This window comes from Selaginella moellendorffii, unplaced genomic scaffold (genome assembly GCF_000143415.4).
Source record: "Selaginella moellendorffii unplaced genomic scaffold, v1.0 SELMOscaffold_30, whole genome shotgun sequence".
In the NCBI taxonomy this organism is placed as follows: domain Eukaryota; kingdom Viridiplantae; phylum Streptophyta; class Lycopodiopsida; order Selaginellales; family Selaginellaceae; genus Selaginella; species Selaginella moellendorffii.
In genome coordinates, this window is record NW_003314291.1 from 915,726 (window position 1) to 930,599 (window position 14,874).

At 44.0% G+C, this 14,874-nt stretch overlaps 1 protein-coding gene across 1 annotated transcript; it reads right to left on the reverse strand.

Moving 5' to 3' along the window:
- Positions 1 to 13,675: 13,675 nt before the first annotated feature.
- LOC9646589 (60S ribosomal protein L18-2) lies at positions 13,676 to 14,668 on the reverse strand. Its single transcript, XM_002976379.2, has 5 exons — positions 14,591 to 14,668; positions 14,443 to 14,532; positions 14,232 to 14,360; positions 13,988 to 14,170; positions 13,676 to 13,925 (listed from the first exon to the last, which is right to left on the reverse strand). Exons 1-5 carry the CDS (start codon positions 14,591 to 14,593, stop codon positions 13,767 to 13,769), a joined length of 564 nt encoding a protein of 187 aa, XP_002976425.1. The 5' UTR covers positions 14,594 to 14,668; the 3' UTR covers positions 13,676 to 13,766.
- Positions 14,669 to 14,874: the final 206 nt, after the last annotated feature.

Below are 14,874 nucleotides of genomic sequence, written 5' to 3' on the forward strand. Positions count from 1 at the left end.
GAGATCCGAAATCGGGTCCGAGACCGAGTCTGAGGTCGAGTCCGAGGTCGGGTCCGAGATCGGGTGCGAGATCGAGTCCGAGATCGAATCCGAAATCGGATCCGAAATCGAGTCCAAGATCGAGCCAGAGACTGAGTCCAAATACTAATACGGGTCAAGGGGTGAAAGCCCAAAGCGTGCGTCTCCCGCGGGGGGGGGGGGGTGTCGCGCATGTGACTTTAGGTATCGAAAGTTACCTGTCGACTAGTCCTTATGGACACTCTTACCTTACTGCCACGATGGCAGGAGGTCGGTATTGCTGGTTCCCTTTATCAGCCCCTCTTGTTCAAGTGTTAGTTTACTGGGCTTAGCACCTGTACTTAGCCAGATGGACATAAGGTAGGAACTCCTATGTGTTTCTAGCTGAGCATACTCGGCCTGGCTCTTAGTTCTCTTTTGCTCTGTCTTGCACTGGTTTGACAAGAACCCTCGCGTATTGAGATTGGTCCCTCAATATTGCCGGATGATAGCTTACCGTGTCTGCCAAACACCCTCGCTATCATGCCCTTTGTGTTGGTCTCATTTCGGTCCCAAATGCTATTTATGAAAAGTGTCAAGATTTGCTCATTTGGCATATCTACAGAATGTAGAGATCGTCTTGAACACAATGTTTCAAGCTTGTCCCAGAGACTAACTCCTGATACTAAGGGAGGCTTAGGGTGAAAGCCCAAAGCATGTGTTCCTCAAGGGGGGGGGGGGGGGGGGGGGGATATGGGGGGTTCCAAATGTATAGTAGGGATAGTGGGTAGGTCGGGCATGGCCGACCAACCTGAGGCATAGTCTAGCTCCTACTTGCGTGCCTGTCCTTGTTATGCGTCTGGCTTGGGTCTAAGCCCAAGTTCCATTCCATGCTAGCTGGTGGAGTACCCATGTCCGCACGTTAGGCCACCGGTGTGCCGAAATAGCGCTAGACTCTGTTTGGCTCCGTTTTGCATGCTGGTCCTGGCATTGGGATGCTGGTTGCTCCAGGACTATTCCATGTCGCTCCGGGCTCCTATCCCTTCGCTCCTTGGGCTTTATGCTCGGGAGTTGCTCCATGGTTCGGTTCCATCACTCCTTGGCTCCATGCTTGGGAGTTTGGCACCGTTCCTTCGTTCAGTGGCCCAAGGCCCTGAACCTCGGGTTCTTATGGACACGTGGCATGTGACACATGGCATCTATCACGTGGCACAAAAGAGGGTTTAGGTTCCGCTTCGTGGTGTTATCCTATGGTAAATCACCATAGGATAAAGGGTCAAAACAACGTGCGCTACATTTGGTATTAAAGGATGAGTCTCAGCGAGTACTATTCAATGAGATTGGGCAACTAGTCTTGTTGCATACGCAAAGATGAAAACGATGATCCGAGTGGGTACACATTTGGTGCAAAGGGTTCACATTCGTTCCTTGGGTATGGATTTGGTTACCTTGTTGTACCTTATGATGTGAGCTTGCTCTTGGGCTCACAAGAGGGATTGAGTGTTCCGTTCACACGAGTTTGTGCTTGGGCTCGTGAGTAAGGCTCATTAGCAACTCAAGGTTACATTTTGAGTTGGCAGGATTAATGTTAGCCTATCGGTGGTTCCATGAGTTGTTCCTTGTACTTTGGGTGAAAGCAAACTTCCCTGAGTTTGCTATGAGTGGCAAATAGGCTGGTCCGTAGCTGTTTAGCACGGCACTAGTGGATCCTTCCTAGGCATGGTTACAAGTGGATTAATCAAGACTGTAGGGATTAGTCTATTGGTTCAGGTAGTCATTGCTGTGCTCTCTCATAAACTTTTCTTGGATTGGACTAAAGGCAGTGCGAAAGCAAGCTTGAGGTTTAGTCAAAGATGAGACCGAAAAGAGAGTCATCGGGGACAAATGATCAAATACGTAAATCATTTTCTCTTCTTGGAGAGATGATTTGCAACAAGGTGTTGACTCATTGCTCATGTTCATATTATGCAATCAAGATTCCTTACCTTGATGCATCTTGGAGATGATGGTCTTACAAATGGTGAGTTATGGGATGGATAGTGGTGAAACACTATACCATTTTGTCTAGGCTTGCTATTGGAAGACTTGGGTTGCAATGTTCAATTCTTTGCCAGAGAACCTTGCTATTGCCCTTTGAATAGCTTGGTGTTGGATTAGTTTTGAGTTTGGTCGGAAAGAGAGTGGCATGAGCTTGTCCGTGTTGTGTACAAAAGTTAGTGGTGTTAGGTGTTGTAAATCTCTATTGATAGAGTGTGGCATTTATGTTGCATTTTGTCAAATTGAGTTGACACTTGATATTCACATAAACCTTTGTAGTAGTGACATTGGCATTGCTCATATTGTTGCTTGATTGATGATCAAGTCATTATGATTTCTATATCATACCCATGTGATAGTGAGCAATGTGTTTACAAAGTTGCTTAGGTAAATGATGATCAACCCCAAAGTGGTTGATAGTGAAGCTAGTCTACTTGCATAAAGTAGCATTGTAGTAGCTTTGACTGGATTCTCGATGGTGGTCCATTATGCTAAGCTTAAGTTGGTTCCTTGTTTCCTTGAGTTTGCCCACTAACGTGTTGGAAAAGGGTTGTAACATTCATTTACTATAACTCGTCGGTTGATCCGTTAACACTTGGAGTAGATTATTGGATGGAGACAATGTGCAGTTGATGCATTGACATCACTAACACTTGTGTTAGTAGAAGTGGCATTGTTATTTTAAGTGATGAGGAAGTTTCCTTAGAGCTTGATTTTCCATATCATTTTTCTTGTTAATGTTTTGGCTTCACATTAGATTTTGAAGGTGATTGAAGAAAAGTGTTAGTGCAATGTGGATATCCAAAGATGTGGTCTTCGTGATCAAGCCTTGGATGTTCCATTTGCATTTTATGGATGTCAGTGTTAGATGTCGAAAATATGGGCAAAAAGATGTTCGATGCTTAAGCATGCTATAGGTCTTGAGAATTTGTGTTGAGGTGAGCCTATGTGAAGTTGTTAAGTAGGAGGAAGTTGGTTGAGTCTTGAAAGTTTGCATTCCTGGACTGAGAGCCATTCTTTCTCTAGGATGGAAAATTTTCCACAAATTTTCTTAGACTTTTCCAATGGCTGATCTATTATCACTTTGTCCGAAAACCATTCCGTTTTTGTAAGCCTGTACAAACTAGTGAAGGGTTGGAGTTGACTTTGGTTGGCTTAGACCTTAATAAGTAGTTTGTATGATGCAACCTGAAAGGGATGTTAACTTTTGGGGCTAAGGCAATTAAGTTGGATAAAGTCTGGAGTTGATGTAGAAAAGTGGCCGTTGCACTTTTCTGAGAAAGGTGACCCTTGTGCCTTTCTTTTGTGGCATTATGCTTGGTGGCAGGTTGCACCTTGCATTTCGTAAGACTCTATGAGAGTAGTGAGCTCTCACTGATCTTGACTTGGTCTTAGTGGCTTTGCGCCTTGGCTGAGGATGGTGATGTCCAACTTAGTTGTTTGGGGTTGAGATGTTGGTACCTGTACTATAGCTTTGTCTAAGTGGAGGTTGTGTACCGATATGAGTTCATCTCATGGTCTTCACTTTAGTTTCAACTAAGTGTTGATCATGTATAGCTAGCCTCTTCAAGGCATGCTCAGAGCTGTTGGCTAAGTGCATTGGTGAGCTTATTGCGGTTGAGTTGAATTCAAGTGGTCATTTAGTTCGTGCTTCTCCATGAACCTTATCTCAGTTTGGGATATTATGTTCACGTTGGTCAAGTATATGACTCGATGACAAGAGTTTAGTGTTTGGGTCTTGTGAAGGCGAGTTGAAGGGTGATTGTTGGTTGCTTTGCGACTAGTGATCGCTTGTAGACTTTGTCAAGGACTGTTAACACTTGCTTCACTCGATGATGATTTAGCAGTGATGAGTTTACTTTATCGGATGGTGTTGCGGAGGATCATGTCGTTAGACTTACATGGGTTTTCCATGTTGGCATGTCGACTCTACCTCTGTTGATATCATTTGGTTGCATTTAGTTCATAGTGTTAGATTTCATTGAGTCTTGGACGTGGTGATTCACTCCTTAAGGAAGTGTTATCTGTAACTGAGTTTTGCTAAAAGATTGGTCTCGGATACTAACTAAAGTATCTTTGACCTTGGTTAGCTTGGTTGCTAGAGAGCTTTGAGTGGTGATACACTCGTGCTTTCTTCTAGCTTTGTTCTAGTGTTGATGGCATTGAAGTGATGCCTTGTCGTAGACATTGTTGATGTTGAGATTTTAGTGAAATGAGATGTCTCTCCGCAAGATTGATATCGAGTTTCATTAGTTTTGATAAAGATAGTGTTGATGATTTGGCTATAGCTTTGTGTTATTAACATTCGTGCATTTGCTAGTTAGCAACTGTATTGACGTTCAAATGAACTGAGTGGCAAGTTTGAGTTAGTTGTGTTCTAAACAAGATTATTTAGTAGTGGTTGAACTTTGAGCTTTTCCTTGAAAAGTGATTTAGTCAATGGACTATGCTAACTCTACAAGCAGAAGAGTTAATGATTGATATTGGAATGTTTGAATCTTTATGGGATTTTAGTTGAAATATATCGATCATTGATGATTCTTCTTGTGCTTGCTATGAAGTGAATTACGTCTTGCTATAGATGGATTCATAGAGGATCGTTTGGTGATCACTTGTCGAGCATAACTTCGTTATGCTTAGCTTTTGGATTGATGCAAGCATGCTCTTCATTAGCTTTGCATTATGAAGTTTAGCTTATGGATGTGTTGAGGAAGATGTTGTGAGTTGCACCATAATTTCTTCTTTAACATTGAAGTTAGTTCATGTGAGACTTGTGATCATTGTTAGGAAAGACTTGGCTATAAACTTCTTCGAGCTTTTGGTTCTTTGAGTTTTATGCTCGTTGTTCCATTTGTTAAAAGTTGTTGGGGAAGGCATTTTTGCTCTTTAGCTTCGATGTTGAAGTTAGTATTTGCATCTGGCAATCATTGGTAATGATTGATTGTCATCTAAGATAGTTGATTATCCTTGTCAAAGATGTTACTTGGTTATTGTTGATATCGAATGGTTTGCCATTCTGCGGGATGGTGGATTCCTTCTTTGACAATGATTATGCATCTCTTTATTGATGGGATGATTGATGATCTTTCATGATGGTTAGTTGTTCTCTTTGATAGCTTTTGGCTTTTCGCAATACCGCATGTTCTTTGTGGTTTGCTCTGGATTGGTCTCTTGGGTTTGAGACATCAGTAGGATGTTGCTTACACTTGCTTAGGCAACTTGAGTTCCTTGGTACTGTTGGCTGGGATCTATTCAGATGGGCTTTTGTGATAGTTGGCAGGAGTGAGTGTTTGTTGGTCTTACCGCATTCATTCTGTTCTGTTGATTATTGCTCGAGTTAGTTTTGATAGATTGGGATGTTATTTCCTTCGGGTGATACATTCGCGAGCATCTTGCTTGCTAATCAATGATACTTTGTGTTCTTTTAGTTGTCTTTAGTAAGTTGTTTGGTATACTGTCTGCCATCTTCGGTAGTTAAGTTTTATCATTGAGTTTACTTGATGATATACTTGCTATTGAATTTTGTTGGATGGTAAATCCTGTGTTTACCAATTTTGATGATCTTGGTGGTTCCTAACTACTATAATGCTAGTTTATCAGATGATAACATACTTGGAATACTTTTGTGTTCTAATATAAGATTTATTCACTGATAATTAAGTCTTTAAGATATCATTGTCTCTGACTTTGCTATTGTCCATCTATTGATCTTTGAGTTTGGGCCAATATAGGCAGACTGGTTTCGGCACTTCGTGTGCATGTTGAAATCTCTAGTCATGGGGTAGCTACTGTCGACTGGTCACATAACCCGCCTCTCTGTCGATGTTCCTTATTCCGTTAAAAGGGCGTGACCGTGTAAACAACTCTAACTGCCTGTTTACAGTAGTCTATCTAAACCTTACCGACGGGTTTGGTTTCTTTGCTCAGGAGGGTTGGGGCTTTTAGCTTCTCTCTCTATGTCCTTGCAGACAGGGGCGTATCACACTTTGTAAGCTGGGTGACTCCCAGAGCAGCAAGGGTGGCTGACTCCGTTAGTCATTTCCTTGTCGGCGACGGCCGGAAGGTGTCTGAGCTAGTAGCACATTCGTGTTAGACAAAGAGGTTGCCTCCTAACTCATTTAAGTCGGTGCATTTCTCACATAGTGTGAATACCGTGAACTTTTTCTAGAGTTGTTTCCTTGGCGGTATTCTAGACTCGAGTATGCATCGACGAGGACGTCGATCTTCCCTAGGGGGAGAGTGTCGCGCATGTGACTTCAGGTATCGAAAGTTACCTGTCGACTAGTCCTTACGGACACTCTTACCTTACTGCCACAATGGCAGGAGGTCGGTATTGTTGGTTCCCTTTATCAACCCCTTTTGTTCAAGTGTTAGTTTACTGGGCTTAGCACCTGTACTTAGCCAGATGGACATAAGGTAGGAACTCCTATGTGTTTCTAGCTGAGCATACTCGGCTTGGCTCTTAGTTCTCTTTTGCTCTGTCTTGCACTGACTTGACAAGAACCCTCGCGTATTGAGATTGGTCCCTCAATATCGCCGGATGATAGCTTACCGTGTCTGCCAAACACCCTCGCTATCATGCCCTTTGTGTTGGTCTCATTTCGGTCCCAAATGCTATTTATGGAAAGTGTCCAGATTTGCTCATTTGGCATATCTACGGAATGTAGAGATCGTCCTGAACACAATGGTGTTCGTCTCGTGTCCAAATTCGCAATCTAGGGACATTCCATATTTAGTAAGTTTCGAGCTTGTCCCGGAGACTATCTCTTGATTCTAAGGGAGGCTTAGGGTGAAAGCCCAAAGCGTGTGTTCCTCAAGGGGGGGGGGGGGGGGGGGCTATGGGGGGTTCCAAATGTATAGTAGGGATAGTGGGTAAGTCGGGCATGGCCGACCAACTTGAGGCATAGTCTAGCTCCTGCTTGCGTGCCTGTCCTTGTTTTGCGTCCAGCTTAGGTCTAAGCCTAAGTTCCATTCCATGCTAGCTGGTGGAGTACCCATGTCCTCACATTAGGCCACCGGTATGCCGAAATAGCACTAGACTCTGTTTGGCTCCGTTTTGCATGCTGGTCCTAGCATTGGGATGCTGGTTGCTCCAGGATTGTTCCATGTCGCTCCGGGCTCCTATCCCTTCGCTCCTTGGGCTTTATGCTCGGGAGTTGCTCCATGGTTCGGTTCCATCACTCCTTGGCTCCATGCTTGGGAGTTTGGCACCGTTCCTTCGTTCAGTGGCCCAAGGCCCTGAACCTCGGGTTCTTATGGACACGTGGCATGTGACACGTGGCATTTATCACGTGGCACAAAAGAGGGTTTAGGTTCCGCTTCGTGGTGTTATCCTATGGTAAATCACCATAGGATAAAGGGTCAAAACCACGTGCGCTACAGGGGGGGGGGGGGCTGTAGGGGGTTCCAAAAGTATAGTAGGGATAGTGAGGTCCAGGAACCAGTTTTGAAGGGACTCTTTAGTGGGGCTTCTAAACCGACTTGAGGTTGAGACTGGGACCGAGGGGCCTTGGGTGGGAGTGAGTATGGACTTGGTTGGTGCCGAAGGGGCCATCCAAGGAAGTGCTCAAGAGCAGCTCCCACTCCCGAAAGGGAAACTGACTGCGGTGCTCCCGGCTCATGTGGAGTGGTGCCCCACTTGAGTACCATATGGCTCATTGGTCCTCGCCCTTCCTAGGGGCTTGGGCCTTCCTTCGGGATGGAAGTGGGGGGGTAGAGGTACCCATACCGGGCCGTTAGGCCACGGTGTTTCGCCCCGGCGTCCCGAAGCAAGTGTTGCACCCAAGACTTGGGATTTAGAGGGTCCCATGATCAAGTCTTGTGGTACCAAGGGGTGTTAGGAACCTGGAGGCTTGGTGTGCTTGGCTGCTTGTGCCTGTGGGGAGTGTAGCCAAACCTTAAGTCCAGTCTAACCCGGGGAGGGGGATTGGGAGAGATTGGGAATCCGTGGATGGATGGCTAACGCTCCGTTGCTCGTGCAGTGAGTAGTTGAAACCAAGTAGGACCAAGTAGGAGTTGGTACCATAGGCGGGAACCTTGGCGATGGAACTTAGCAAAAGCCAAGGTAGTGTCAGACGGATAGACGAGGTAAGCTGGCAAATTGGAAAGGAAAAATTTGTGGCTTACAAATGCCTCAACCTCACATCTTCTCCATCCAACAATCTACTCCAAGTGTTAATGGATAAACCAATAAGCCATAGCAAGCGATTGCTATAACCCTTTCTAACACCTTATGGGCAAACCCAAAGAACTAAAAAACCAACTTAAGCTTAGCATAATGGACCACCATCAAGAATCCAGTCAAAGCTACTACAATACTACTATATGCAAGTAGATTAGCTTCACTATCAACCACTTTGGGGTTGATCATCATTTAACCAAGCAACTTCGTAAACACATTACTCATTATCACATGGATATGATATAGAGTCACAATGAATTGATCATCAATTGAGCAACACCACGAACAATACCAATGTCATTACTTCAAAGGTTTATGTGAGCATCAAGTGCCAACTCAATTTGACAAAATGCAACATAAATGCCACACTCCACCGATAGAGTTTTATAACACTGAACACCACTAACTTTTGTTCACAACATGGACAAGCTCATACTACTCTCTTTCCGACCAAACTCAAAACTAATCCAACACCAAGCTACTCAAGGAGCAATGGCAAGGTTCCCCGGAAAAGAATTGAGCATTGCAACTTGAATCTTCTAATAGCAAGCATAGACAAAATGGTATAACACTTCACTGCTATCTATCCCATAACTCACCATTTATAAGATCATCATTTCCAACATGCATCAAGGTAGGGACTCTTGTTTGCATATTGTGAACATGAGCAATGAGTCACACCTTGTTACAAATCATCTCTCCAAGAAGAGAAGATGATTTACGTGTTTGATCCTTCGTCCTTGATGACTCTCTTTTCAGTCTCATCTTTTTGACTAAACTTCAACCTTGCTTTCGCATTACCTTCAGTCTAATCCAAGAAAAGTTTATGAGAGAGCACAACAATGGTTACTTGAATCAATAGACTCATCCCTGTAGTCTTGATTGATTCACTTGCAATCATGCCTAGGAAGGATCCACTAGTGCCGTGCTAAACAGTTACGGGCTAGCCTATTTGCCACTCATAGCAAACCTAGGGATAGGTTTACTTTCACCCATAGTACATGGAACAACTCATGAAACCACCGATAGGCTAACATTAATCCTGCCAACTCAAAGCGTAACCATGAGTTGCTAATATGCCTCACTCATAAGCCCAAGCGTAAATTTGTGCAAAACAATACAACTTAAATCCATCCTATAAGCCCAAGAGCAAGCTCATATCATAAGGTACAACAAGGTAACCATATCCACACCCAAGGAAAGATTGCGAAGTCTTAGCACCCAAACATGTACCCACTCGGATCATCGTTTTCATCTCTGCGTATGCAACGAGACTAATTGCCCAATCTCATTGAATAATACTCGTTGAGACTCATCCTCTGATACCAAATGTAGCGCACATGGTTTTGACCCTTTATCCTATGGTGATTTACCAAAGGATAACACCACAAAGCGGAACCTAAACCCTCTTTATGCCACGTGTCATCTGCCACGTGTCCAAAGGATAGTGGTGTGGAACCCGAGGTTCAAGGCCTTAGGCCACTAAACGAAAGAACAGTGCCAAACTCCCAAGCATGGAGCCAAGGAGTGACAGAACCGAACCATGGAGCAACTCCCGAGCATATAGCCCAAGGAGCAAAGGGATAAGAGCTTAGAGCGACTTGGAACAGTTCTAGAGCAACCAACATCCTAATGCCAGGACCAACACGCAAAACGGAGCCAAACGGAGTCTGGCGCTATTTCAGCATACCAGTGGCCTAACACAAGGATATAGGTACTCCACCAGCTAGCATGGAATAGAATTTGGGCTTAGACCCAAGCCGGATGCAGAACAAAGACAAGCATGCATGCGGGAGCTAGATTATGTTTCAGGTTGGTCGGCTATACCCAATCTACCCACTATCTCTACTATACATTTGGAACCCCCCACAGCCCCCCCCCCCTGCTTTGGGGCTTTGGGCCTTCACCCCAAGCCTCCCTTAGTATTAGAAGTTAGTCTCTGGGACAAACTCGAAACTTACTAAATATGGAATGGTGTTAGATTGCAAATTTAAACACGGGACAAACACCATTGTGTTCAGGCCGATCTCTATATTCTGTAGATATGCCAAATGAGCAAATCTGGACACTTTCCATAAATAGTATTTGAGACCGAATTGAGACTATGATAGCAAGGGTGTTTGGCAGACATGATAAGCTATCATCTAGCAAGTATGCTTGACTAAATAGACACTTAGGAATTCTTTCCTTATGCTCATCTGGTCAAGTGCACACGCAAAGATTAGTTTCTCAACTAGCTTAGGCAGAGACTGATAACGGGTTCAACAATACCAACTTCCTGCCATCGTGGCAGTAAGGTAAGAGTGTTTGTAAGGACTGGCTGACAGGTAACTTTCGATACCTGAAGTCACATTCGCGACATATATGATGCTAAGGTTTGAGTGTTGTGTTAAGTCGTTGTGTGTTGAATCTCAAATGCAACCATCTAGGTTGAGATTTGCTAGGAGGGTGCTAGATGCTGGGTAAGAGATTGCTTTTAATTTTTATTCCATGTCTTTTCCACACTTACTATAAATTTTTTACTCTAGGTGAATATAGATAATATAGAATATTAATATGTGATTCAGAAGTTAAATAAGTCTTTCTATTGGCTAAAGATTTAATATAATATTATTTGGTATTTGCATTTGATGCTAAAACTTGTGCTGAAGAAAGATGGTTAGAGTTAATTATAATTTCCTGTGAATACATCATTATTATATTCAACTATTTAACTTGTTGGTTAGAAATTGATGCTTTTGCTATGGCATCTACAATTATTTTTAGATACTTACTCCTTAATTGAGTGGTGTTTTAATATTCTTGTCTGAAATAAATTCTTTTAAATAATTGTTATAGTTGAGGTATTTCATATCTTGATGTAGCCATTGGATTGGTTTCAATTCAAACCATTTGCTCTTGTATATATTCCTATTATATATATTAAAAAATAAATAAATAAATTTTATTTAAAATTTCTAGAAGAATATAGTTTATATATCTTCTTAAATATGTAATATTGTTAATAATTTTATCCAATTTTCTTACAAAAAAACTTATTTACTTTGAATATAAAACATTTTTTCACATAAATATTGGCAATAATATGACAAATTTACTTAGCAGGTTTATAATTTAAATGAATATCGGTAAAATATATTAAAATATCCAAACAATTACCAAGACAAAACTATAATAAGATCCCTATATTCTGTTTAATCTGAGGTGGCAAGAAAACCATCTTTGAACCACTCTAAATCTTATTCCTCAATTCAACCCAAGATTTAATACAGGGCATAAAAGAAAAGGAAAACTCTAGCTTTATACATATGTTACTCAGCCACGTGTCCCAGTGTATGGTGATCTCGCCGTGTCTGTGGAGCTGCAAAGCTGCTATGTGCCAGATTTTCAGCTCAGAAGTTAGATTAAAAGCCGAGAAACCGAGGAGAGAAATCTACGCTGTCTGGCGCCTTCAGTGAGTGAGCCTCCACAATTTACTAACTATTCATTCCATGCGGCTGAAGCAAATGTTGATGACCAAGGTGCGGGGTCCATGTTCGCATGCAGCAGAGGAATGGACGCAAGAGCTTGAGGGAGACGTTTTTCGCTGGTCAGGAGATCAATCGTACGACTTCTTCTCAGTGCACACACAAGCAAAAAACAAGCTATCGTCCACAAGTTGAAACAGTAAAACCAAGTGAGGACTCAAAAAGGAAACAGGAAAAGAAAATTCTTTCTTCAGGCCCTGGGCTTCCTGGTACAGGTCTGTCTAGCGTAGCTGTCCTTTCGCTGAAAGTAATAAATTTTGTGCTGCAGAGAGTTGCCTAAATCAAGATACATGGTGGACGTACGATTATTTTTGCCTGAAGAAAGAGTTCAACAATAGTTCAAGCGAGTGTGCCTCTTTCGTTTTCGAGTCATCTACTTAAGAGCCTTCAAGGGAACTGGTTCTACTGTTTCAGGAATCTTGCTGTAACGGGACAGTTGTGGACGACCCAGAGCTAGGACAAGTTTGTTTTTTTGCTTGTGTGTGGTTGCTGTTGCACGGATCTGGCACTGGGAAGAAGTCGTTCGTACAATTGTTTTTTTCTTTCTGCTTGTTTTGCAGGTGATTCAGCTCCAGGGCGACCAGCGAAAAAATGTCTCCAGTTCCTGGTACAGGTCTGTCTAGTATCCTATTGTGAAAGTGCCCCGTCGCCCACGACTTGTTGGAACCGGGTGATCAGCGTGCTAGTGACTACATCATCCCAAGAAGGAGAAAGGCGCCAGGCCTCGTTTCATCGGCAACCTGGTGAAGTGTACGAGTAAAAGATAAATCGGATTAACTCCATTTACTCCTTCCTAGGCCGCCGCGGAGTCTGCTGCTAAGAAACCTTTGTCGGGTCCTCCAAGACGAAAGTGTGATTGGGCTTTTGAAATCGCTTGGATGGCAAATGATTTCATGCAGGCAAGTAAACGTTCGGGTTTTTGAAAGAAATGTAACTTTAAAACTTGTCTCAGGAACGGCATCCACTTCCATCGCCAGCCTCCTCTTGCTCGTCCATGTATGCCTCTTGGACCGACTCGGTAGAGTCCCTCTCCGTAACACCTGCTTGATCGGCTCGTTAAATTCGCTGTTTCTTTGGAGTCTTGACACCAGCAACTCTGTCAAGATCCCGTGCTTTTGAGATGAATATTATGAAAAGTTTTCTCTCCTTGGCCTCGGAGTCACTAAACAGAAAGACAATAAAACTACCGATAAAGTAGATGGCAAAGAACTTTCAAAGTCAAGCCAAGCAGATTACCTCCCTGTTACACTCTAACGTATAAAGAGAGAACCAAAAAAAACGAGACAATCATACCTTCTCTAGAAACTCTAGCTCTTTATCAACCTGACAGTCAAACATGTGAAAAGAAAAACATAGTAACAAAAAAACGAAAAAGAGCAAAATTCCTGAATTCTCCTACAAGCCTTTCAAGTTTCCGCAGCAGCACACGTATGCTCTCGTTATCCTTACCGCTGCATTGGCTCCAGTACCCATGGAAAGATCGCTAACTCGACTTCTCGCCCTTGCCCAATCAATCCAACCCCGCGCCTCTTCTCGCGACCAGCAATCCTGAAAATGTGACAAAGCGACAGAGAAGCTAATCCGCCCCGCCGAGCGATAGTGCCAGTGATACAAGTAAGTTCCTTGCTGGCAAGCGATCAGGAAAACTCAATCATTTTGCCTGCATGATCAATCGACAATGTAGATGACACTTCTTTCTCGCTTCCTATCCATCTAGGCGTGGACAAGAGCTATGGAGGAAGATCGGCTGTGTGCCTTTTCTAGAAGGAAGCTGATTATTGACAACGATGAGCTTATGGAGGCTTCGGCTGAGTGGGCGAAAGGTGGCGAGAAGACACCTTCAAGGAACAAGACAACGGAGTTGAATATCTATTTCGAATGGTGTAAAAGAGATCAAATATAACGAAAACTACAATGTTTGAACCAAGAACGCTGAGGTTGGAAGACTCATATAGTTTTCAAATACTTTTCTGAAGCTCAACATCACAAAAAAGATGGCTTTAGAGAAATACAGGAGCAGTAGCCTAGACTCTGAATCCTCGGCTGTTACGTCGCCCGCGAGCCTTCTCAAACTTGCGCCCCTTGGAGCGCACGTACGGCTTGGTGTGGCTGTGTGGCACACCAGGAGCCGGCCCAAAGTGCTTCACGGCCTCCCGAGCGGACTTGCGACCCCTCAAAAGTACCTGGGCAAAGCAACAAGAAAACTAAGAAACAGGGAGGGACTTTACGACTGATCGCTGCTTACCGTGTTGCATCCAGTGGGTGCCAGGAGCGCGAGCTCGTCAAAGGTGAGGCATTTCCCTCCGGCGTTGGTGATCCTGGCGCGGGCAGTCCGGGTGAAGCGCAGAGCCACCACTGTCATTGCGGGAACCGTCGCGAGTCTAGGATCGTCGGTGACCGTTCCAACGAGGACAGCGATCTTTCCCGACTGTGTCAGAAGGAAAAAGAAAAACCAATCAAGAAGTGATGCGAGCAATCGGAAAGCTCACCTTCTTTTCCATGCTAGCGGAGAGGCGGGAGAGGGACACTGGCGGCTGGTTGGTTTTGCTCATGAAGAGCCGCTTGAGGATCACAGCGTTGAATTTGCTGTTGGTCCTTCTGACCAAGAAGCGGTAGAGCTGACAGAGAGGGAATGGAAAAGAAAATGCGTGAGAAATCGGGCAACCGCTATAGATCCAATGCCAAATCCCACGCACTCACCTTGACGAGCAGCTTGAGGTAGACATTGTCACTCTTGGGGGCTGTCCGCTTGGTCTTCTTGTTGCGCCCGCCGGCTTCGATGTCGATACCCTGCAGCAAAGCGAGCACCGTGAGACGAGGCCATCCATCGCAGCACGGATCCACGTACCATAGCGCTGCTCCTCCTCCTCCCTGGCGGCTGAAAAGCCCTAGTCCCCGCAAAACCCTAAATCTAGCCCCAGTCCGGTGTTCGATTCCATTGGATAGCGTTAAAAAGAATATTCTTTTTCTGCCAAGGTTCAAATCCAGCCAGGAACCTTATGGTCGTGGGTTCGAACCCTTTCCACGACATTTTATTATTTAGGGTATTAAGTCTTGGAATATGCTTTCAAACTAAAAGAAAAGCTGGAGAATTTATCGTCGCTTGCCACCCCCAAGAAGGAGACTTGCATC